A 26,655-nucleotide genomic window follows, 5' to 3' on the forward strand; every position below is an offset into this window, starting at 1 on the left:
TAGTCGTAGTATTCAGTATCTTGGCATTACCTGTTTTACGTCTTTCTAGTCGTAGTATTCAGTATCTTGGCATTACCTGTTTTACGTCTTTCTTGTCGTAGTATTCAGTATCTTGGCATTACCTGTTTTACGTCTTTCTAGTCGTAGTATTCAGTATCTTGGCATTACCTGTTTTACGTCTTTCTAGTCGTAGTATTCAGTATCTTGGCATTACCTGTTTCACGTCTTTCTTGTCGTAGTATTCAGTATCTTGGCATTACCTGTTTTACGCCTTTCTAGTCGTAGTATTCAGTATCTTGGCATTACCTGTTTTACGCCTTTCTAGTCGTAGTATTCAGTATCTTGGCATTACCTGTTTCACGTCTTTCTTGTCGTAGTATTCAGATGGTATTTAAACTGTTTTATGTCTTTCTCAATAGTTTTTTTTAGCCCAGTAGAAAACAGAAATTAACTAATGTGGTTTATTTAATAAAATATAATGTACATAACAAAGTATAAGAAATCGTAATATTAAACATTTTACATTAAAAATTATGGCTTTTTAAAACAAACAACGTCATTGTATGACCAACAAGTGTCATAGGTATTTTTCTTAATTAATGACTTATTATAAAAATGTCAGTGGAAATTGGCCGTTCAGTGATATATCTGTCTATCTGTGAGTATAAGCACAAGTAAATATATAAAGTGACATGTTTCCATAATATCATGTACTTTGGCCCCTTTTATTTTTCTAGCTCGTCTACAATTGTCTTTGAGTGATAATACTTTCATCCTCCCCATATATAATAAGTATAAACTGGAGTATATCTCAGTTGACCTCTAGTATATTCGGGATCGTCTTCTTCCTTGATATTAACACTTCCCAGTATATATTCTGCATTAACTGTTTGCACTATAAAAATAAAAAATTTAGATTGCAATAGTAAATTAATATCAGTTACATTGTATGACGTTTCTTTTATAGCGGTTTAGTGATAACTTTACAAAATTTCCATTCTAGCATATAATTTTCTAGATGGTAATATTGCCACGGTGTTTTTCAAATAATGTCAGTTAGTTTGCTTTCTTATAGTTATGGATATCCATGCAATCATTGATATTGGATATGGGAGAACAGAGTATAAGGAATAACTGTTGAAAATCAAAGAATTAGATATTACTGATTACAGAAATGAACGATGTACAGAATAAAAAAATCATTTAATTACAGAAAAAAATAATGGTAAAATCATTTTCATTAGTATTCATTATGCCCTTCAAATTTAACGAATACAGAAAAACCATCCCTCCATATGCTATCAATCTTTTCCAATGGGTGTTGGAAGACTTGTGAGCTATCAATCTTTTCCATTGGAATTTGGAGAACTTGTAGGCTATCGATCTCTTTTAAATCTTCTATTCTTTTATTTTAAAGTGAAGTCCTATTACCCTAATGCAAAGCTGAACCTAGTCAGTTTTCGGTTCTTCCTGTCTCGCTATATGCTTTTTTTTGTTTGTGTGATTGTAGTTTCTCCATATTCACTAATACAGAAAGCGTGTTAGCTGTAGAATAAGTATCTGTGATTACTTGGTCTAACTCTTTCCTTTGTCATCATCCATGCACACTTTTTGCTTAAATATTTTATTTAAACTAGTTCTTTATGTAAAGTAAAAGTTCCATCTATTATTATAATACTTACAACTCAAACGATTCATTGGCATGTTATTCGTGGCACCATAGCCATTTGACGAATGTGGCTGTTGAAACCTTAAATAATGTTTAACTGATGAACTAAGTGGTATTGTACCTATAATTATATTGACAGGAATGTATAATTCCAGTGCTGGTCCTATCGGGTCAACTCGAAACTGAAACAAAATAACAACATTTTGTAGTATAATTAAAAGGATATGTTGAATATACGACAATAAGACAGCAACCTAGCAAAACTAACGTATAGGCATCTAGATGTCAACATACAGTCTTCAAAAAAATAAACTGATATCTATGCTACAAGCAGTTGTTATCTACACATTAGTTTCTCGTTTTTTTCTTCCGCCGTTCAAACTCGACTTATGCTATTTATATGATTCAACGCATTATCTACCAATCAAGCACACACTCACAAATAAAAGGAAAAGTACATTTTTTTGTGGTTTATTTTGCCCTGAAATTCACCCAAAAAATGTTGCTTGTTGTCGTTACTAAACACGTTTTATTAAGCAGCAGAAGAAAGGCTTTTCAGAAAATATGAATATTAGCCAAGTTTTAAAGTGACGCCATAAGCAAATTTGTCAGATTTGTAACAAAAATGGTTTAACTGAGAACATTCGGGCTAAATTAACATAAAACAAAAGCGCCATTAAAAGCAATGTTTTGCCAGTGAAGAGATAAACTCAGAAAACAAACATACTGTTTAAATATCTGTAGCAGAGTGCGTTCGATTCCGTTCTTAATTGTATATGATTGCCATTTTTCTCGCGGATGGTTCTCTGCAGGTACTCCGGCTTCCTGACCATTAGATTAAGTGCTATGATGAAGTCAAGTGTGCTAAAAGATCATTTATACACCAATAATCAATCAATCAATTTTGAACATTTTATTTAATGGTGTATCAATTCAAATGCCGACTTTTGTACTTGCAATAAACACTACAAAAGCAAAGGTCAAACAATGCATAATCCCATTTTGGAGAGTACGTGCAAACCAAATCAATCGTATTATTAGCAATATACCTCTAAAACATAGTTGATTTCAATGATATTACAGCCTAAAAGATAACTTGGAGGTATAGCGGGCACAAACATCTGTTCACCGTTCCATGTGTCTGTCTGTCCCTTACCAATACAGCTATGTCTTAACTGTGTAATAACTGACGATGTAGTTCTTGTTTGCTGGGTAGTGTGGAAGGTCGTTTTCTAAAAGTAAAAAATAATGAAATTTGCAAAAAAAATCGAGAACAAGAAAAAAATTCATTTAGAATTCAAAAAATTAAATTCACGCATGTGTGTTGGTGTCTAAATTTAATTATGTATTATTTTAAGAAATAATTAATTTGTGTACTGAGGATTTTGCATGTTCTAGTAGTTTACAATTGGTTCTGCCAGTTTATATGACGTAATGGGTGTCAATGTAATGGTTTTGTTTTTGGATGGAAACTGTTAAAATTTGTGCACCAATGGATAGCATCGGCTGTATGAGAATGTATATGTAACAGTACAAATTCGAATTCTGGTTTATTAGAATTAAGTACAAATTTGAATTCTGGTTCATTAAAATTCAGTACAAATTAGAATTCTGGTTTATTAAAATTCAGTACAAATCAGAAATGTTTGTAATAAAATATAATTTTTGAACAAAATATGGGGTGGATTTTCGAGAAAACGAAATTAAACGTAAAATACATATTTTTCGCCGTTTTTTACGACGATAATGACGATGGCTGGTTGTTTAAAGTTCAGTGGCAAATGGTCACTTTTTACGTACATTAGAATACATTTAACGACCTATTTCACATTTTATTTTACTGACTGACTGTATCTCTGAAAGTTTTAAATGCTACACATATCTTTTTTTCAATATTCAGAGGCAGCTCAACGAGTTTTAACAGCTTACAAAATTTCTTCAAAAATCCGAAATAAGGTCGAAATACGTATACTTTGCGGTAATTCAAATAAAGGAAATGACCTGTTTTAATGTTTTATTTAGATCAAATATATGACATGTCATATCATTGAATTACTGTGCCACTGCAAAACCTATAGCAGGTAAGCAAGGCAAACAGAGGAAGGATGGGATTTTTAGGGACTTATTTTAAGAAGTTGAGAAAGTGAGGTATACATTTTTCAGCGTTGATATAAATGAAAACAAACCATTTTCAGGGTTACAGATGAAGATCTTATTTTCCTTCCAGATAAATTTTCTATTTCAGCATTTACTGTGATTGGTTCTCCTGGCACGAAACCATGGCGATCAATAGAAAGGAATGTGGTGATTGGTCCACTCGAACAACACAAACAACATAACTGTTTTGTAGCACTTTTTTGAATAGATTTCTGAAAGAAATAATATTAAAGTAAAATCACAGAAATGGTCGAAACATCAAGGTCAAGGGAGCGGTTTTTTTTTAATCATGTTTTTGTATGAGAAAAGAAACTAGAAGCTATAAATTAAAGAGCCTGTGTCGCTTATATAGGTTCATGTGCATCTTGAAAAATGGACACTCTCCAACTTTGAAGACTAGAATAAAATTCATGACTGAGATCTCTTTTTTGTTGAACTTGAATTGCTGGTCATTTTTTCTGTTTCATTTCTCACTATCTTCTATAGTTGTTTGCCAAATCAAAAAAAAAAAAAAAAAGGATAGAAATCGTCATTTAAAGACAATTACTCCTTTAGAAGACTACTGTTAATTTCATCTATACTGATCTATTTGCAGATCTTATCTTGCTGATTATATTTGCGTTTCTATCTTTCTTTAATAGTTTTCGAGATATTAGGCCAAAACGCAAGGTGAAAAATGTCATTACAGAGCACTAATTCCTATCAAGAGTTCACGAACAATTTCAGCAATAAAGACTTATTTGTAGATATTGCCTTGTAGGTTAATATTTTTGCTATTTAGGTCTTATCATGCTGATCATTTTTAATATTTGAATAAAACTTTCTTTCTATCTATTTAAATTTTCAGGATAATAGACAATAAATGAAAAGAAAATTGTAAAAGTTGACATCTAAGGGCAATAACTCCTATAAAAGCGTCTGACAGTTTTTATTAAAATTGAAAGAAGGTAGATCTCATCATTCTAAACATTGTTGCCCCTGTCAGATTCTCTCTATCTATAGAAGTTTTCAAGATAATAGACAAAACTTGTATTTTACCCCTATGTTCTATTTTAAGCCATGTCGCCCATGTTGGATAACGACAGGCAGGGTCATCGGACACATTTTTAAACTATATACACCAAAGATGACTTTGGCCAAGTAAGGTTAAATTTGGCTCAGTAGTTTCAGAGGAGATGATCTTTGTATCATTAAACGGACGACGACGACGGACGCCAATTGGTGTCAAAACTTTAGGTTAGCTTACAAAAAAAGATGATGATGGTGATGATGCTGATAATAATGATGGATGTGTTTAACGTCAAGTGGCGTGCTAAATTCTTATTCAGAGAACATGTTAATGTGATATGAATATGATACCTGCTTTGTACAACGGTAATAGTCCGAAGAAAGATGCCACCTACACGGATGTAGTATCTAGTCCTATAAAATAAGACTTCCAACGTGGTTCAGCATTGATAGTAAAAAAAATCCGATAAAAAAACGTTGAAAGCAAACGATATGGACCTACAAAGTCTTATATTATAGGACTAATGTATTATCCAGACATATATTTTTCTTTATTATAGAAGCAGCAAATACCGATTCTCAAGTCTTTGACTTGACCCGGCGGGTGAATCGACCCCAAGACCTTCTGCGCTCGAGAGAAAAGGAAGAATATCTTCCTAAAAATAACTCATAAAAACCTCATCATCATCACTTTAGTTTAATATACATTTAATTATCTACACGCTTAATTAGATTTTTATGAGCAGTTAAGCATATAGTGCTTTATATAATGTGCTCTAAAAACTAAATATCAATACGGCTGGTGTTAACAATACTTCAGAAAGAATTTCAATATTTTCTCTAAGCGTTTTGTCGAACTGATGTGAATAATTACTTGTAAAGATCACTTTCTTCTCTTTCGAAGACAAAATATTATAAATTGTATTGTATATAATTTTACTCACACTTGCTTGAGGCAGTGAGTTCAAATCTAGAACACTTGACACTGTAAAAGCTGTTTTCGCCACGTGGTCTATTCTCCAGGGCTTCATTATGGCTGCTTTGACATAATATCGAACGTACCCATATTCACCTTCATATGATGACGGAAGACTTGAGGGAAGTTGGAATCGGAAAGGATATGAATATTTCCCAGCTGGTAAAACAAACTTTGTTCCACATTTCTCTGTAAAAATAATTTTTAATTGAGTCCTGTTTTTGTCGTTAAGATATAATAAAATTGAGAATGGAAATGGGGAATGTGTCAAAGAGACAACAACCCGACCACAGAACAGACAACAGCAGAAGGCCACCAACAGGTCTTCAATGCAGCGAGAAATTCCCGCACCCGGAGGCGTCCTTCAGCTGGCCCCTAAACAAATATATATACTAGTTCAGTGATAATGAACGCCATACTAAACTCCAAATTGTACACAAGAAACTAAAATTAAAAATAATACAATACTAACAAAGGCTAGAGGCTCCTGACTTGGGACAGGCGCAAAAATGCGGCGGGGTTAAACATGTTTATGAGATCTCAACCCTCCCCCTATACCTCTAGCCAATGTAGAAAAGTAAACGCATAACAATACGCACATTAAAATTCAGTTCAAGAGAAGTCCGAGTCTGATGTCAGAAGATGTAACCAAAGAAAATAAACAAAATGACAATAATACATAAATAACAACAGACTACTAGCAGTTAACTGACATGCCAGCTCCAGACTTCAATTAAACTGATTGAAAGATTATGTCTTCATCATATGAATATCAGGCACAATCCTTCCCGTTAGGGGTTTAGTATCATACCATCATAACATATATGAGAAGAACATAACCCGTGTCATGCCAACAACTGGTTTTTAAATAAATGTGTTTAGTGCCGATGCAAAGACCCTATAAGTGAATCAATATTAACGCCAAAATATGCAATCTTTAATGACCTGACAACAGTATCGTAACTATATCCCTTCTTAATAAGTCTATTTAAAGGTTTTGTTAGTTTCAGAGGTGAATACTGACATTTTTGTGCTTTATAAAGAATATTTCCATAAAAAATTGGATGTGAAATACCTGAACGTATTAGAAGTCTGCATGTTGAGCTATATTTACGAATGATGTCCTTATACCGATGATAAAATTTAGTAAATGTTTTGACTAGTTTGTGATATCGAAAACCCTGGTGTAATATTTTTTCAGTAATACATAAATTTCTCTCGTTAAAATCTAAAACATTGTTACATACACGAGCGAATCGTACAAGTTGAGATATATAAACACCGTAAGATGGTGACAAGGGAACGTCACCATCTAAAAATGGATAATTAACGATAGGAAATGAAAAATCATCTCTTTTATCATATATTTTAGTATTAAGCTTTCCGTTAATGATATAGATATCAAGATCGAGGAAAGGGCAGTGGTCATTGTTAGTATTAGCTTTATTTAAAGTAAGTTCAACAGGATAAATTTCTTTAGTATACATACTGAAGTCGTCATTATTGAGAGCCAAAATATCATCCAAATATCTAAAAGTATTATTAAATTTGTGTATCAGATGTTGTTTCGATGGGTCTTTACTGATTTTTGTCATAAATTGTAACTCATAGCAATACAAAAAAAGGTCCGCAATAAGTGGTGCACAGTTAGTCCCCATTGGAATTCCGATATTTAAGAGTTTTATTACTTATGTTCCTTATTACAATGTACCATGGACGTTCAGTCTTGCCTAACATCAATTTGCTAAGTTTTGTTTAATTGCTTGAGTTTTATTTCTCGTATAGAATTTATCACCTACAAGAAACACTATTGTCGTCATACAAGATTAAGAATTGCTATCTACAAGGAATACTATTTTCGTCTTCAAGGAACATCATTGTCCTCAAACAAGAATCACATTGCCATCTACAAGGAACACCATTATCATCTACAAGCAACACCATCATCGTTATACAAGGATAAAACATGGTCACCTAGAAGGAACATCCTTGTCGTCTACCAGGAACAGCATTGTCATCTACAAGGAACACTATTGTCGTCTACAAGGAACACCATTGTCAACAAACAATGAACACCATTGTCGTCTACAAGGAACAACAGTGTCGTCTACAAGGAACACCATTGTCATCTTCAAGGAACACCATTGTCGTCTACAAGGAACACCATTGTCGTCTACAAGGAACACCATTGTCGTCTACAAGGAACAATAGTGTCGTCTACAAGAAACACCATTGTCATCTACAAGGAACTACAAGGAACACCATTGTCATCTACAAGGAACACCATTGTCATCATCAAGGAACACCATTGTCAACAAACAGTGAACACCGTTGTCGTCTACAAGGAACACTATTGTCACCTACAAGGAACACCATTGTCGTCAAACAATGAATACCATTGTCGTCTTACAAAGAACACCATTGTCATCTACAACTTTAGGAACGCCATTGTCGTCATATCCAACATATATCAAAACTAATTTCTTCTCACGTCTCAATGTAGTCTGTAATTATACCGCATGTCTTGTATGTGATGCTAGCTTATCAATAAAACTGTGTTTGTTTTGTTTTGCTTTCGTTTATTTTTTGTTTTTATTTTCCTTGTAACAAAGTCTTCCACTGTGATTAATTTGAGGAAATACGTCACATTGAATGTTATTTGAATTATTCATAGAGAGCACTGCGTGTTAGCTGTGGGTATTGGACAAATGCCAATATTCTGTCAACGGTTTATACAGTATTAATCTTTGATACTTGACACAGAACTACATATTATCTTTGATACTGACTGATATTTGACATTTAAAACTATTATCTTGAACCGATGTTGAAAAACAATTTAAAAATCAATTTTAGGAAAACATATGCTGAATGCTACAAATACTTTACATCAATATTTTGTAATACTTTCAACGTCTAACATACATTTTGTTGTACCTATAAAACTTACACTAATGAAGACAGAGACAAAAAGTATACCAGTAGCATCATTTTATTGCCATTCAAATTATCAAATAATCGATTTTAAAATTGCATTGTAATATTCTCCTTTTTTAGTTCCTTTGAAACATTGACTAAATTTCTGTCTTCGATCACATGCAATTGTTTGGATTATAACATACATACAGGAGTTTCTCAGGAAGAACGAAAAGAAACCAACGTTACGTCCCACTATATACTAGTAGATGATAGCCTCTCACTAAATAATTCAGTTTGGTGACTATGTTGAACGAATCTATAGATCACCGTCGAACTTGAAATAAATGATTCCACAGAAACAGCTAATTCTGTCTCATATCTTGACTTACATCTATAAATTGACAATAAAGGTCGGTTGAGAACAAAACTTTACGACACAAACGGATGATTTCAGTTCTCGGATTGTGAACTTTCCATTTTTATATAGCAAAATTCCAGCAGAGCTAGCATATGGAATATATATCTCCCAGTTGATACATTTCCAGGGCTTTCATTTCCTAACTATCATGATTGTCGATAGAGGGTTAATGCTTACAAATAAGCTATCTAACTATGGGTTACAGATTGAAAGTTTTATGGACGGTATCACGAGTTGGTTGACCGTTATAGAATATCTGTGTCAATGACCACGGATATGTTCCAATTGTAACCACAATCCTCCTGTAATTTCTAGATTGTGATAATGAATGAGACTTATCACCAAATTCGTACTTACCACGAGCAACATGACGGTCGCCACAAGTGGATCAGGCAGGATTTGCTTACCCTTCAGGAGCACCTGAAATCACCACCAATTTTGCTCAGTCTTTAGTTTTCTATGTAGCATTTGGTGGACTTGTTTGTCTTTTCGTCGTCTGATGTTTGCCATGTTGTTGTCCCTTCGACTTGAATTTCCCTTCCATATCTTCCGTCTATATTTTATGTTTTCAAATTGTTATCATTTATTGACGTAACGACAAAAAAAAAATGTGGGATAGTGTCCACATGTGGACACAGATGATGCCCCCGCTTGCATATCATATAGTTATAAAGGGACATAACTGAAGAACGGTAAAAGTGACGCTACCCAAATTTGAACTTGATCTGAGCTTTGTGGTAATAAGCATTGTGTGTAAGTCTCATAACATTTGGTTGAGGCTCACTTAAGTAGAGAACAGAAACTAAAAAATCAGCAATTTTTCTATTTGTAAACACGCATAACTCTAGAACGGTTGTGTATAAGTTTTATAACATTTGGTTGAGACAAACTTAAGTTAGAGAACAGAAACGAAAAATTCAGCAATTTTTATGTTTATAAAGGGACATAACTCAAGAATGATAAAAGTGTTTAGTTTAAACATATTTTATTTGCTCAAACACAAGTAAAACATACTTATAAAGTCTTCTCCACAATACAATATATATAACAATACAAATTGAACATGAGCATGCATCATATAATATAAACAACATAAATATTACTAAACTATACTGAAAAAAGGAGAGGGAATGAGGAAAGAACGACAGAGATTAGGATGATGATGATAATGATGATGTGCGTTTTACCTATGCTGATACTATACTACGAGGAATCGTTTTGATCTCTTTATAAAATTGAATACTTGTGCAACAATTTGCACATTTTGATCATAGGAAAGAGTTTCTTTTCCAAAAACCAATAGTTTTAAGTCCAACTCGCAGCCTTCGGGAAGCCAGCTGAGACCATTAAAAAGAATGGCCCTTTCATTTAGATAGAAAGGACAATCAAAGAAAAAATGGTGCATGTCCTCAATATCCAAACCAGATTTACATGTGGAATCAGATATAATGTTAGCTCTAAACAAGTCACAATTCAAGAAGGATGCCGAACATCTAAATTGGGTTAATATTACATTCAATTTTCTTGGACCATATAAATAATGTTTAGATTGATTCTCATAAAAGTGTCGCCACCAAATTTCGTACTTAATCTGTATTATGTAGTAATAAGCATTGTGTATAAGTTTCATAACATTTGGTTGAGGCAAACTAAAGTTAGAAATCGGAAACAAAAAATTTGTACTTGATCTTAGTTTTGTGGTAAGGAATATTGTGTATAGGTTTCATAATGTTTGGTTGGGGCAAACTTAAGTTACAGAATGGAAACTAAAAATTTTGCGATCTTTCGATTTATAAAGGGACATAACTCAATAATGGTTAAAGTGACACTACCCAAATTCAACTTGATCTGTGTTTTACTAGTGGAAGTCAAAATCAAACATTGCATTGTATAAAGCATTGATTGTAGTTGATTCAAATATAATCATGGACAAAGGAAGATAACTCCAATTTTAAAAATTACTTGATATTTAGAAGAAAATAAAAATTTTGCAATTTTTCCATTTATAAAGGGGCATAACTCTAGAACGGTTAAAGTGACGCCACCAAAATTCAAACTTGATCTGTGTTTTGTGGTAATAAGCATTGTGTAGAAGTTTCATAACATTTGGTTGAGGCAAACTTAAGTTTGAGAACGGAAACTAAATTTTGGGACGTACGTACAGACGGACAAGGGTAAAACTTAATGCCCCCACCGCTACGGCGGGGGCATAAATATGATACAAAATGGCCAACTTTTGTACATAGTAAGAATATTGCAGTTTCATACGGATACATGCGATCAGTATGAATGTAAATAGATTTGGTGTATAATCCAATGAGACAACAACTTAGACACAAAAAACAAAAAGGTATCAAGAGGTCAATGTACAGTACAATTGCGAATTGACTGTTTATCGCTACAAAGTTATTTAAAAGACTTATCGTGATTTTTTACTACAGTGGTATGAAATTCTAAAGTATACTCTTACCGTAATGTTTTAAGACCGTAAATTGAAAGTCAAAACATGAGTTTTTAAGACAGAAAAATGAAAGTCGAAGTATTCTTACAATGATATTTTAAGACAGTAGTACGACAGTCGAAGTATTCTTACAATGATTTTTTAAGACAGTGAGTGGCATGACAGTCAAATTCTCTTACCATGATGATCCATGATTTCTTAAGACAGTGGTATGAACGTCAATATATTCTTACCACGATTTTTTAAGACAGTGGTATAAAAGTTGAAGTATTCTTACCACGATTTTTTAAGACAGTGGTATAAAAGTTGAAGTATTCTTACCATGATTTTTTAAGACAGCAGTATGAAAGTCAAAGTATTCTTCTGTTGCATGATGATGTTTAATGTCTTTGTACCGAGATTGCCCTGGTCCCCTCATTTTCTGCTCTGTCCAGTGTACAAAAGCTTTTCCTTTTGCAAAAACCCGAATTGCTGTCAAACAAAAAAAATAAAATATAAAAGATTGTGCTAATAAGTCTCAACAAGACCTAGTTAAACTGGGCGTTTAATAAACATATTTAAATTCACCAGGAAGAACTTCATAACACCCGTTTTGTGGTATTAAAAAGTATCCTCTTTGTTCTCTTCTCTCTTTTTTTTGTAGTTTATGTCTTCTTTCTTTTATCTATTTGATGTCTTCAGTCAGTTAATCGTTCTGTTTGGAGTATTTCAAACCACCGGTTTTATTTTGGACATATGATTTTAGACGATTCATGTCCTTTTTTATGGTTATCTGTAAAAATATTTTAATCTCCAAGGCTTGTAAGCGTTTAGTTCGAAACGTTCCTGCATGGTGAAGATTAATCCAGAAAGGAACATACTATTAACAAGCATTCTGTGAGTATTGCATGGCAATACATAGTCCCCTACCGGTTACAAATTCATTGTAATGGAACGAAATTTTCTATGTCCAAAGACCATAACTCTGCTCAAAATTATCAGACTGGAACAAAATTCCAACTTGATCTGTAACTTGTCATGATAAAACTATATACTAATTATCAAATAAATATATTCAAGAATGACAAACAAACCTACCACTTAATTCTTCAAACAATTTACCAAAGAAAGGAAAAAAATCCAAAATGTCATTTTGTCTTTTAAAAAATGAGTTATTTCCCTTTGAACAGAAATCTACTAATTAATAAGTATTTCATCAAAATTTTAATTCTAGGGAAAGGGCATTAACTGAACAAAGAGAAAAGCTAAAATCGTGAAAATTGAACTTGACCTGTAACTTGTCATGATAAATCAATAAACCAAATATCAAATCAATATCTTCAAGCACAAAGAAAAAAAGTCTGGAAAACTGATTTGCCGGACAGACAGACAGACAGACAGACAGACAGACGGACGGAGTGCAAACCTAAAGTCCCCTTCGACTTCGTCGGTAGGGGACTAATAAAAGTAGAAGTGGATGTACGTCAATGAGACAGTAACCCAACGACATAAATAACAAAAAAGCATCTACAGAGCAAAACCAGTCTTCAACAATAGGCAGTTGTCTCAACAATATGTTATGCTGTAACTCGTCCCCAGTAATAGCTGTAACTCGTCCCCAGTAATATATAATTTAATTGACTATCCGTATGAAGATTACTCTAACAAGCTAATGTAAATCTGGTTAGCTTCACTAGTATATGCTACCATGTGATATAACATATATACAAATACAAAATATACTCTAATGACTACGTTTTTTTTTTAATTATACAGCAAGTCATATGCACCCAAAAAAACATTCGTATATAAAGGCACGTCATTATTTTGATACACAATTAACAGATTTCAGACTGATAATGTCATTCGAAAGTAACATGAAATAACTGAAATAAAATATGATACAAAGCAATAAACAAAGAATTGGGAGTGAAAATAGTCGGAATAATTTTTATTGATATTCTTATATTCTTGAAACATGTACTTCACTGTTAATTCGGAATTGTCAAGACAATTCAAGCAAATATATGCAGTTATAAGTAAAATGAGAATTATAAGTATCATTGAAACACTAACCTTAAAAGTCAGTAAACGTTTAAGTTCAAGTGAATAAAATACCAATTGATAGATTGTATGGTGGTATTTTCTTTGAGTAATCTAATTAGTTGAACACAAACATTAATAGTTTGTGACAATGTCAGCTTTTATGTTCTTCTTTTTTCGTTTGTCATGTTCAAAAACAGAAGCATTCCGATATTGGCTTTTTCAAATCCCAAGTCATCTTCATAATCTATTGAAAATATCATGTCCAGTCTGATATTCTTTATTACCATAATAACAAAAGTCGAACTGACAAAACCATAATATAGAAAGGAAAAAACTGTTGTACCTAAATCGTGTGAAGATTATAATTAATGATTACATATAGATAACACTTGTCAATAAAAAGTATACATATCCCCTATTTTCATCTCCCAATGGCGGATTGGTGGATTCAGCTGGATGCGTAGACGGTGTAACCCAAACCCTCTTCATCACTTTCATCGAAAAAAATTAATAGCATCGTCAAAACACATATCGCCTACCTACGCATGCGTTAATTTTAACATTATGGACAGCAGTTTACTACGCCCACTCTCTCGTCCAATCATGGAGTGTGGTATGAAAATAAGCCAAGGTTCGTATCTCCATTTCTATATGTGATAGCACGAACACCATGGCCTTAAAGAATGAATTAACAACTACAACAGGACCCACTTCACTATTTTATTTACAAGCAATCAATAAATAAAAAATCTGCTTTACGGAGATGTTGTTTACCGAGCCCGGAAATTTAGATACGATCCGGGTAAACTCATCGATCCTTTAACTAAACTTATTTTAAAAGGTTACCAATTCAACACTATAATTAGATCTTTGAATATTGTTTTTATTGGAATTCATATTGATTTTGTTATCAGTAAATTAAAATCAAACTAAATATTATTTTTATATACATATGCACATTCATGGCTCTACAATCTGTCGATACCTGTATTTTGGCATTGCACAAGGTCATGTTTTTCTCTGACTGTTTATGACGTCTTTACACGAAATTACTTTGGATGTTGGATGTATACTGATTGATATTTTAGTCTTAGATGCATGATTTTTTCTATTAGTTGTTATTGGCTTTTAACTAGCTGTCAGTAACTGCGAGTACTATAGATCTGTACTTAGCGTCTTTTTGTTGTTGGGATGTATAAGTACCCGTCCACGTCCGCTCTGTGTTTTGTAAGATGTATTTCTGTTTGTATCCATCTGATGAGTTAAGCCTTTTTCAACTGATTTTTATAGTTTGTTTTTATGTTGTACTGTTACACCACTGTCCCAGGTTAGGGGAGGATTGGTGCCTTCAAAAGAGTTTAACCCCCCCACACACACACACACACATTCTGTATGCGCCTTTCCCAAGTCGGGAGCCTGTAATTCAGTGGTTGTCGTTTGTTGCTGTGTAACATATTTGTTTTTCGTTCATTATTTTGTACATTAATTAGGCCATTATAGTTTTCTCGTTTGAATTGTTTAACATTTGTTATTTCGGGCTCATTGTTGAAGGCCGTACGGTGACCTATAGTTGTTAATTTCTGTGTCATTTGGTCTCTTGTGGAGAGTTGTCTCATTGACAATCATACCACATCTTCTTTTTATATTCATGCTAATCCCAAATAGGGATTAAATGCATTATGTCAGCATAGTAAACTTCCTAGGCAAGCAAGCATTGTCCGGTAGTATGAACCAACATTTGAAACAAGATTGAGTATCGGATGTGTCCATATACTAGAAAAGTTTAAAACAGCTTATCAATACAATAAAACAAGGATGGACAATATCAATATGAAAATTAAAATGATGTGCACGTGTCTCGAGCATATCTGATACGTGTCGTGCGCTCGGAAATCTGTCTCTCTTTTTTATAATTAGAAATCAGCAGCTCCTAGTATACGAATTATCTGTTTAGTAGCTTCTCTGTGTGTCTTAAAATTAACATGAGAAATTGGCATTTTCAATATATGGCTTTGAACTATCTGATCAGGCCTAATATACTGTATAAAAGTAAGAAGTTTCAAAACGTCAATTAAAATCCTACTTCAGAGAACGTATATACAACACCATGACAAAAGACGAAACAACAAAAGAGTCTATAAAATACTACATAGAAAACTTAATCCTAAATGGTAATGCAGTTGTAACTGGACAACCAAACATACTGTAATCATTATTGATTTATCAATAAGAACATAAAAGAATGAAGAACACGAAACCGACAAAAACCGGGGAATGCAGGTGCTCTGGAAGGGTAAGCAGTCACCGCTTTATCAGTTGCATCCTTTGGTTGTTCATGTCAATTGTCGAATTTGTTAATGTCATAAAGGAGTAAACGAGAAAGGGGCAATGACTTCGAAAAAATGGAACATATCAGTGGCATATTATATTGACATGAATAACGGTGAATCAAGTCATGATGATGTCCGTAGAACTTTCAAAGAGATGATGCCATTGTAGGCAGCAACTCATGTTCAAAAGTGACGATAGGAAATGTGAGACCAGGAATAAAGTATAAGTGGAAGATGTATTCTCAATATGCAGGTGCTGCTGGAATACGACTGTATCAACTTGAAACTTTACAAGGGAAACATCTTAAGTAATTACTTAGTTCTTATTCGACACTCACTGCATCAATCAGTTTTAGATGCTATAATATATATAGTCAAGATTTGAAACAGACGGGCTTTATCTGCGATAAGTTTATGTTCAATGTGATATAGGTGCGGTCTAATTAGTCACCAAACTTTGAATTATTCAATAAGAGTACATTATCTTTATAGTTGAATAACAATTTAAAAGAAACTATCTAGAGAAACTATTTGGTACATATAAGATGAAGTTTCTCTTATTACACGCACCTGACATGTTTAAGCTATCCAAATTTAATAACTAATCTGTATTGTAATATAAACACACAAATAGGCCAGTGCCAAATAAACTCAGAACATAACAACTGTTCTTGGGTAGCTCTAAAGGCTGGTTTACAAACTTAATGGAACCTGTTCATTTCACTAAGTGTAGAATTGAGAGATTTATACCCTGACATATACCCCGTACTGTATACTCTGTATCCATCCTGTAAAATCAATTATTTCATTGTCTTGTCAGATATATTGACATTAATTCACGTCGTATTTAAGGAAGATGTTTCTCATAAAAAGAAAATTGTACATCGATATTATTTTATTACACTAAAATGGCTATGGAGAAAACATCAAAAGTTTTAACTGAATCCACAGATGTAGTATTAATACTAAGTTAGCAGGTGTTGTCTCATAAATTATATATAATTAGATTTAAATAAGTTTTGTTCTAGGCTGCATGAGTAAATCTGTCTGATAAAGCGCGTGACTTTCAATATGCCGATAACAAGTACACCCTTAGCGACTTTTATGTGTCGATATAACGAGTACATTCATATCGGCTTTTGATATGACGAAAGAGAGTACATCCCTGTCGACTTTTAATGTGCCCGATACCGAATACATTCTTACTTACTTATAATGTGCCGATACAGAGTACATTCATATCGACTTTTAATATACCGATAGCGAGTACATTCTTGCCGACTTTTTAATACGTCTGATAGCGAGTACATTCATACGACTACATTCATACCGACTTTTAATGTTTACCGAGTACAATCTCACCTATTTATAATATCCCGATAGCGAGTACATCCTTTCCATGCCGATAGCCAGTACAATCATACATACCGACTTTTAATGTATCGATACAGAGTACATCCTTACCGACTTTTAATGTATCGATACGGAGTACATCCTTGCCGACTTTTTAATATGCCGATAGCGAGTACATCCTTGCCGACTTTTCAATATGTCTGTTAGCGAGTACATCCTTGTCGACTTTTCAATATGCCTGATAGCGAGTACATCCTTGCCGACTTTTTAATATGCCTGATAGCGAGTACATCCTTGTCGACTTTTCAATATGCCTGATAGTGAGAACATCCTTGCCGACTTTAAATATGCCGATAGCGAGTACATTCATACCGACTTTTAATATGCCTATAGCGAGTACATAATACCAACTTTTAATGTGTCGATACCGAGTAGATTCTTCCCAACTTTAATCCAGATAACAGTAGAGACTATGGCAACTTCTCCGTGATGCTGGTATAAAACAGTAATAAACATAGTGAAGATCATTGCATATAATTTCTAAGAAAATGTCATTGATAAAACTAGAAATATTATCCGTTGGACTACTGCAAGCTGAAGTAATGGGTCTTCTTGATGTTCCCATGCAGTTTATTAATTTATGCAGCATATACACCAAGACGCTTGTGTTTGGTAGTCACTTAGCAGGACATATTTAATATTTAGCATTCTATGGCCTTTTAACAGTTTCTTTCTATAGTGCTGATGGTTTTATGTAACCATCTTTTAATTTGATAGATTTTTTTTTTAATCAGGAAATTGGTTTCCACATAACATACAGCTGATGGGCAGAGCAACAGCAGGACAACCTATGTCAGCAAGTTTGTTTTTTTATATCGGTTTTCTGTTTAAGGATCCCAAATCTGCGTGTTCCTCGTTCGAATTGCTATGTTTCTAATAGATTTTGTTCTTCGTCTGTGGATGTCACTAACAATGATATATTTCTGAAATACTGGTTTCCAAGCTTTAAGAGTAAGTTTTGGATGGCTGTATGTAGAATTTAATGAGAGGATTGCGACAAACCAGAGGCGTTGTACACTTTATTTTCAGGTGTGTTAGCAAAATAAGCTTTTATTAAAGGAAGAGGGAAAAAGATTGTACATCAATGGCGTTTTAAAAGCATCTGCAAAAGAGTTGTGTGCACAGAGTTGATTTTTCTGTAGAAAGGATAGGCGATGTTGGATTTCTCAAGGTTTCTCAGTCACAACTCTCTGGCTGTTATCGGGCTTATATAAACTTCTTGTGTGACAGACGGTGTCAAGGTATGGATTATTTTCTATATTTTTGACTCGTTGAAAAAAAAAAAGAATCAATCAATTCAGAAGTTTAGTGAATTAGTGGAAAGCATGTTTCCGAACAATATTGGCTGACTGCATCCAGAAGAAAGTTTCATTTTGTATAGACAATTTTACTTTTCTAAAAATATTGGATTCGGTCTTGCATAGCTCGTACGTTGACAGACACATGAATATTGCTTAGGAATTCGAATAAGTTGTGAACGAAAACAATATTAAGTTATGACGTCATGCGTGGTATGAAAGACCCACGTGTCATGATTACTCAGGGTTACATCTGCAAAGATTGATGAAACATTTTTGGCTACCATCTGGGAAATTATCTAGATTAAAGTTATTGGTGGGCAATGGTAGAGTACCTGTTGGCATTATTAAATTTATATGAATATTTTCTTACGATCAAAAGGAACACACACACACACATAGTTAGTTATTCTTTAGCTGTGAGTGATGTTAATAATTCCGTGATACATCAAAAAGATTTCATATTCTAATAAAAAAAATAGGACATTTGTTACAGATACGACAATACTACCTGATTACTTTAATTAGGTACCGACTACTCATCTGTTATGTTTTTTTTTTTAATAAAATATTTAATTCTATATTTTTGAGAGAGAGCAAAGTGCAAAAAAATAATTCCAACATTAAGTTTAAAATGGGTGTTCCTATATGTTATAAAAAATAAATAGTTTTTTTTTTTATTATGAGCGAAAATAGTGTTGGTACCGAGAAGAAAAAAGCATGCCACCTTCCCCTACTCCCACACAAAAGATGTATGGTCGGTGGTTCTCGACTTCTGTTTTTTCTAAACTTTGGGTTTTGTTTTACAGAAAATCTCCAGATGCTTGATTTAGTTTGCAAACGGTCAAATAAATACAAATTAACATTACAAAAACACGTGTTTGACATGCAAGTAATTCTCTCCTGGTAATACTAGTACTTATTTATATTATTCGTGAGATGTGTACTTACAGTGTAAAGCAGACTAGATGAAGTCGGTTTGAAAAACATTGATCATGATAGGACAAATTCAATAAAACTGCTAGTCCATGCATGTGTACTGTCGAACTTAATGAAAAAATATTTTTTTTAGATGTGAATAAAATTGGATGTTGGTATATACAATGAAACAGATATCCATAATAAACAGGAAAGAGGGTTTAATGTACGAGTAGAATTTTTGCAGTCTATAACATATCTTGCCTTTGTTGAGATATACTTAGGAAATTAGGGGAACAGTAAGACATAAATGCCGAGACAGAGGCATGGCATAACTTCACTACCACTAAATGATGGTATAAAGTTCAAAGTTCTTTATTTCCAATCAAAGGCCCCTGACGGGACATACTAGCTGATGTTAAAGGAAAACGACTATTAAATGAGATTCGGTCTGGCGAATCAGTGTAAGACATAAATGTACAGCATCTGATACTACTGCATCAAAATCAGATATAAAGCTTTCTGTTCCACTTCTTCTCCCAGGAAATGTGATAAGTTAATTAAATCAAGAACAAACAAGGATTAATCTGGTCTGTGTATCTGTAGATCAAAAGAAATTGACAGTTTTGGTTTAAATCAACAAGATCGCGTGCGATGCACGTGTTGTATCTTGGATATAGTCTTTAAATTATGTTTTTATTCAACTTTAACATAGTCATAAACCAAGGCGAAGGGGAGAAAGTATAAATGTATCATAAATGATATATATTGACCTGATTTGAAAATTAAACCATTTTGTATTTTTTTTTTATTATTTCGGTTTAGAATAAAGGTGTTCCAAAGTGAGACCTTATGGTTTTCGCCTATATTCTACAAGTTATGTCTTTTTCCTATTGTTATATCTGAACAATGTCGAATTTAAGGCTATTTGAAATTTGAATTTGAAAGCACGCTGCAAAAAACATGAAAATAAAACAGTATTTGTCGATTTATTTTTTTGTAACAAATATACTAAATATCTTAAATTCTCCAGCTTGTTCATGTAGATTTGTTTTAAAACATCATTGTAGTTCCTGACATTATAACATAAAAATCAGACTATTTCGTTATATGTTTAATTGTCACGATATGTAACAGTATAATTAAAGAGAAGGTTCCCTGTCCGGCGTTAGTATATGTAATGGTATAAAACACAGCTTGAACGCTTAGCAAAGACTGTATATATGAAGTTAATTGAAGTTTTATGAGGCAAAACAAAATAAGTAATTTCTAGGTTAAAAGGTTGAGGTTGTTATGTCTAGATCTACAGAGGGGTATTATTACTTCTTATTGGTAATGTAGTTATGGAATTTATTGTTCCTCTCTCTCTCTCTTTCTCGAAAATTTTGTTTTTTATAGTATATTGTTTTCGTCTTTTCACGTTATTATTTGAATAGAATATAAATGGGGTAAAAGCATTTTATATATATATTTATCATAATTATAAGCATGAACATAGGTGCTCTAAGGCGTGTTGATGCGAAGGTGTATAAAATTAAGAAGATGGTGGATGTATGATAGCCAATGAGACAACTCTCCACCTGAGACCAAATGACGTAGACATTAACCACTACAGGTCACCGTACGGCCTTCGGCAATGAACAAAACCAATACAGAAGTAAGCTATAAAAAGCCCCGAAATGCCAAGTGTAAAAAATATCAAACGAGAAAACTAACGGCATGATTTATGTACAAAATAATAAACGAACAACAAACTACAACCACTGAATTACAGGCTCCTGACTTGGGACAGGCACATACAGAATGTGGTGAGATTAAACATGTTTAAACCCTCCCCCGAACAAAAACACTAAAGGCACAACGTACAGATCTGAGAGTACTCGCAGTTACTCAAAGCTTTAGTTCAAAGCCAATTTAAGGTTCATGTGGACCCTTTGGCTAAAATGGCTGCATTTTCACCTCAAAATTTACTCTTGAGAACAGACAAACCTGTGTATCTGGAAAAGTTTTAAGGCATAGCATGCCCTAAATAAATAAAATTCAAATATATTTTATGTTTTAGAAAATTAAAAACTTAACAGGATTTTGCACTGCACTTTTTTTCATTCCTCCAGAAGGTGCCAAAATAAACTAAGTTGGGAAAGAGGTTTGAGAACTTCCCCACAGGTAATAATTGAAGTGAACTGTATTGATTGACATGGACAATAGATGGACAATAGATAACTGACAATAATTGGTGATTTAAACTGTGTACCTGAGTGGACCATATCAAGTGAAACTCAACTGTTTGTTAATTTTATCATCTTCTGCAGGGACGAAAAAAAGTGCACTGCACAATCCAGTTAAGTTTAAACAATTTCTAAAAACATACAATGCATTCGAAATTTATTTATCTAGAGCATGCTATGCCTTAAAACTTTTCCAGATGCACAGGTTTGTCTGTACTTAGAGTAAATTTTGAGGTGAAAACGCAGCTATGTTAGCCAAAGGGTCCACATGAACCTTAAACTAATAAAATAATCATGTACTAGTTAGCATCTGACACTTAAATAACAAGACTTTCTTGTTTCATAAAAAAAAAACACAAGCTCTTCTGTAGATATGTATTTACTCTGTGGTTGTTGTGTCACATGATTTACTATACCTAAGATGTTCATTTACTCTGTGGCTGTTGTGTCACATGATTTACTATACCTAAGATGTTCATTTACTCCGTGTTTGTTGTGTCACATGATTTACTATACCGAAGATGTTCATTTACTCTGCGGTTGTTGTGTCACATGATTTACTATACTAAAGATGTTCATTTACTCTGCATGTGGTTGTTGTGTCACATGATTTACTATACTGAAGATGTTCATTTACTCTGTGGTTGTTGTGTCACATGATTTACTATACTGTAGATGTGTATTTACTCTGTGGCTGTTGTGTCACATAATTTACTATACCGAAGATGTGTATTTACTCTGTGGTTGTTGTGTCACATGATTTACTATACTGAAGATGTTCATTTACTCTTTGGTTGCCGTGTCACATGATTTACTATACTGAAGATGTTCATTTACTCTTTGGTTGCCGTGTCACATGATTTACTATACTGAAGATGTTCATTTACTCTTTGGTTGCCGTGTCACATGATATGCTCTACTGAAAATGTATATTTACTCTGCTCTACTGAAAATGTATATTTACTCTTGGTTTGGTTTTTCATATCATTTGCTCTATCTACTGTAGATGTTAATTTACTCTTGGGTTGCTGTGTCACATGATTGATCCACTATAGATGTTTATTTACAATTGGGTTGTTTTGTCATATGATTTACTCTTGGATTGTTGTGGCACGTGATTTGTTGTTTCACTCAATCTTATAATCAACGTCTAACCATGTCGACTTAAAAACTCTTAGTTAGGGGACGACCATTTGATATTCTGGGGGGGGGGGGGGGGGGGGGGGGGGGCAGGAGGATTTGTTTTGGATCGGTTATTTATTTTTGTAAACTAAGAGGACAGATTATCTTTTTTCTGCACTATTGAAGCAAGATTTTTCATTTCCATTAAAGCAAGGGACTGATTATTTATTTTCACAACTATATTTATAATATTCGAAAACATACAATTTTTAAATTATTTGTTTATTATAAATAATTCATGTATAGTCAAGTCATTATGTACCATTTAATCAGAATTAATTATTATCCTCTGCAGAAATGAATCTTCTATATTCCCCAATGCATATACATGTATTGCATACATACACAGTATTAAAGTTTGGTTGTAATAATGCTCTTTTAAAAGTATTGGCAAACATGTTTCGCCGAGCGGAGCGAGGCAAAATTTTTTTGAAAGGGTTTTTGAACCGCTGAAGGCCCAAGAAACTATAGAACAAATGATGCAAAATCATGCCTTCTGGGTGTTCCCCAGACCCTTTCTTAAACTGAAAATGCAAGTTCTGTTTTAATAATTTTATGACAATATTTTGGTCTCAAAGCAAAATCACGTTATAGATTCAGTGTAAGACTTAAGTTTCTAGGAACAACATCAAAAGACAAATATGCATGATAAAGCAAAAATGTAATTCACATAGTTAGTCTGTGGCTGTTGTGTTTTTTTAAACTCATGATCAAGTTAATAATAAAATTACTAAATTACAAAATGAATGCAACACTAACAGAATACAGAAGGGCAATCAATGAACAAAAGACAAATAAATAAGAAACATTGATCCCGAAAAATCAGGGGCTACGTCTGAGGGAGAACAGAACTTGCTTCTTGCAAGGCACTCACGGTGAACACAATTTGATATGGAGACAAGCGTTTGGTTTTGAAATTTCCTACATGAGGCATTTGTCTCAATTTAGTTACGGCCCTGATTTAATAAAAGTGAGGCAAGTGTTCCTGAGACAATTAACCTCAAGTTAAATGAAACCAATTTTCTGACATTTCAAGTATATTTAAATAATATTTATACTTTTATTATTAAAAGATATGGGAAGTGTTTCCCGATTTTTTTTTTGGAAAAAAGATGAATTTATGAAGAATCTGGTGCCATCTCATACTTTCGATTAGACCTGCTGAGTTATTTATTTTCAATACATTGCAAGTCAGGTAATTTATTTTCAAACTACCACAGAACAAACCATTTATTTTAGTGATTATCAAGGCTGAGTTATTTATTTTCAAAATCCTCCTGGCCCCCCCCCAGAATATCAAATGGTCGTCCCCTTATAATTAAATGTAACATTAGATGTTGAATGTATAGAATAAGAAACTGAGTATTTACTATTCCAATTAAGGGCCCTTGAATGACATTCATATTTACAAATATCACCCTATGATTTGATATTACAGTTACATGCAATATACTCAACGCGATCATGCACTTGACTGCAAATGATATGGATTCAACAGTGAGTTGAATGTGAATGCAATGTCTTTAGCATGATCAGTTGAATATAAAGGTAAAGTGATCAACATGATCAGATGAGTTATGTCTTATGTGTTTAACAGTGACAACCATGTATTTGAAAAAAAAATGTATGCAATTACTGTCTTTTATATATACCTGAATATAGACTAGTGTTTAAAATTCGTGATTAATCAATATAGTATAATAAAAGGCAATTGACATGAAAAAATGGGACAAAATATATAACATATAATACAATGTAACGAGTATATAATGTAGATTTCAATTTTTTGGGGGCCTCGGTGGCCGAGTGGTCCAAGTAGTTACTACTGTAATCACTAGCCAGTCAACACTGAGGTTGTGAATTCGAACCCCGCTCGTGCGGGTGCACTCGACTCCAATCTTAATTGACTAGGATTGTCAGTTTTCCTACCGAAGGTCGGTGGTTTTCTCCGGGCACTCCGGCTTCCTCCACCAATAAAAACTGGCCGCCAAGAAATAGCCCAAAAGCGGTGCTTAAAAGTGGCGTTAAAACACCAAAAATCAAATCAAATCAATTTTGGTTCAAGTATGGAAGTATTATATCATGTATATTGTCAATACAATACATTCCATGGTTCAAGTAAGGACCTATAATTGTATCTAAGTTATGTTTTCTTGCATGCTATTTACTCTTTTCTTTTTTACTCTGAATTCTTTTTTTTAGGTTAAGCTTCCAAAGATTTTGAGTATGAACCTGCTCTAGAGTTTTACTGGAACTTTATGTATATGACTTTTGTTGCTTGATTGCTACGCGGGTTATTCAGTGTGCACCACATTTTTTATGTTATTTCTTTATAGAAAGAAAAAATATTACAGTCATTCCTTAAATATAGTTGTTAAATATAATTATCAATGGCAGAGAGTATCTAACAAGTATGTGCTGTTGTATTTGTTTACATTCTATCCACCTTTTAACACAAAATTATCTTGATCCCTGGTTTTACTGGAATGAAATTCCATCAACAGACTAACGGTATCAAGCGAATAAATATTTCAAAATTTGTACTGTTTAGTAAAACTATAACGGCTGTACCACCAGTGGGATTTCTAGATACGATCTTCATATCTGACAAAACGTGTGTCGATAACATCACAGAGCTTGTTTTCACTAAACATACTAAAATATCTACTATGAAGATATTATGACTGCCAATGGTAATTTAGACAAATGGTTCTATTACGATGTGGTCAAACGATAGCCCTTTGTGTAACAGAAACTGTCAGTATTACTAAACGTGAAAGATCAACTAACGCGACCTATTACACAAATAATATCCTACAACCGTTTTCTTATCTCCCTTGTGATGAATTAATTTCTGGTCCAGACATTCTGCATCAGGGTTAATTTTCATTGTTTTAAAACAGAAAGAGATTGTGCGTTTTTATCACGTCTTTTAAGAAAAAAATACTTCATTATGGAGTTTTACAAAAATATAAGAACTTTACTTATAGTGTCTGTAAATATATATTGTAGGCATTCTAGAGTGGTTTAATAGCTAAATATTATATATTGGGCTATATTAAATCATAAAATAATTATTCTATACGCAGTATTAATTTAAATAAAACATTCACTATTTTTTGAAAATGAATCGGTTTCTTTGTAAAGTTTGGGTTCAAACCAAAACCAAATAAATTGTTTAATATCAACCTACCTTGCATTTTCATAGGGTATTTCAATTCAACTGTCACATACCCTTGTAAAATTTCTCCAGCCATAAAAAATCCATCTGATGCCGAAAGGATTATTTCAAAAGTTTTTAACTTCACCATGTTCGCAAAGGTATGAAACACTTCTTTTAATCCTGGCAATCAATGTACTCCAATCACCAGATGCCTATCTCTGTAAGTGGAAATGCTAATCTAATTTTAACGATGTTTTCTTAAGAGGAGATTAAAGTATTTATCTTGCAGGTGTATAATGTTGCATATTCCACTTTCGTCAGCCAATCACTGGATATTGACTGCTGCTGCAGATGGCATATGCTTGTCGTCTGGATGTAAAGCTATGATAATAGTGATTATACTGGACACATTGATTGGAATAACAATTACCCATTAAAAATGGGAGGGATGTTTATTTATTGTCTGTTTTGGTATAATTGATTATCAGGG

At 33.2% G+C, this 26,655-nt stretch overlaps 1 protein-coding gene across 1 annotated transcript; it reads right to left on the reverse strand.

The window, feature by feature from the left end:
• Positions 1–447: 447 nt before the first annotated feature.
• On the reverse strand, positions 448–26,552 carry LOC127734102 (arrestin domain-containing protein 3-like). The gene is made up of 7 exons (XM_052243730.1): positions 26,196–26,552; positions 11,930–12,079; positions 5,779–5,999; positions 3,856–4,038; positions 2,719–2,901; positions 1,683–1,851; positions 448–895 (listed from the first exon to the last, which is right to left on the reverse strand). Exons 1-7 carry the CDS (start codon positions 26,311–26,313, stop codon positions 771–773), a joined length of 1,149 nt encoding a protein of 382 aa, XP_052099690.1. The 5' UTR covers positions 26,314–26,552; the 3' UTR covers positions 448–770.
• Positions 26,553–26,655: the final 103 nt, after the last annotated feature.

The sequence above is a fragment of the Mytilus californianus genome, unplaced genomic scaffold (assembly GCF_021869535.1).
Source record: "Mytilus californianus isolate M0D057914Y unplaced genomic scaffold, xbMytCali1.0.p SCAF_3, whole genome shotgun sequence".
In the NCBI taxonomy this organism is placed as follows: Eukaryota; Metazoa; Mollusca; class Bivalvia; order Mytilida; family Mytilidae; genus Mytilus; species Mytilus californianus.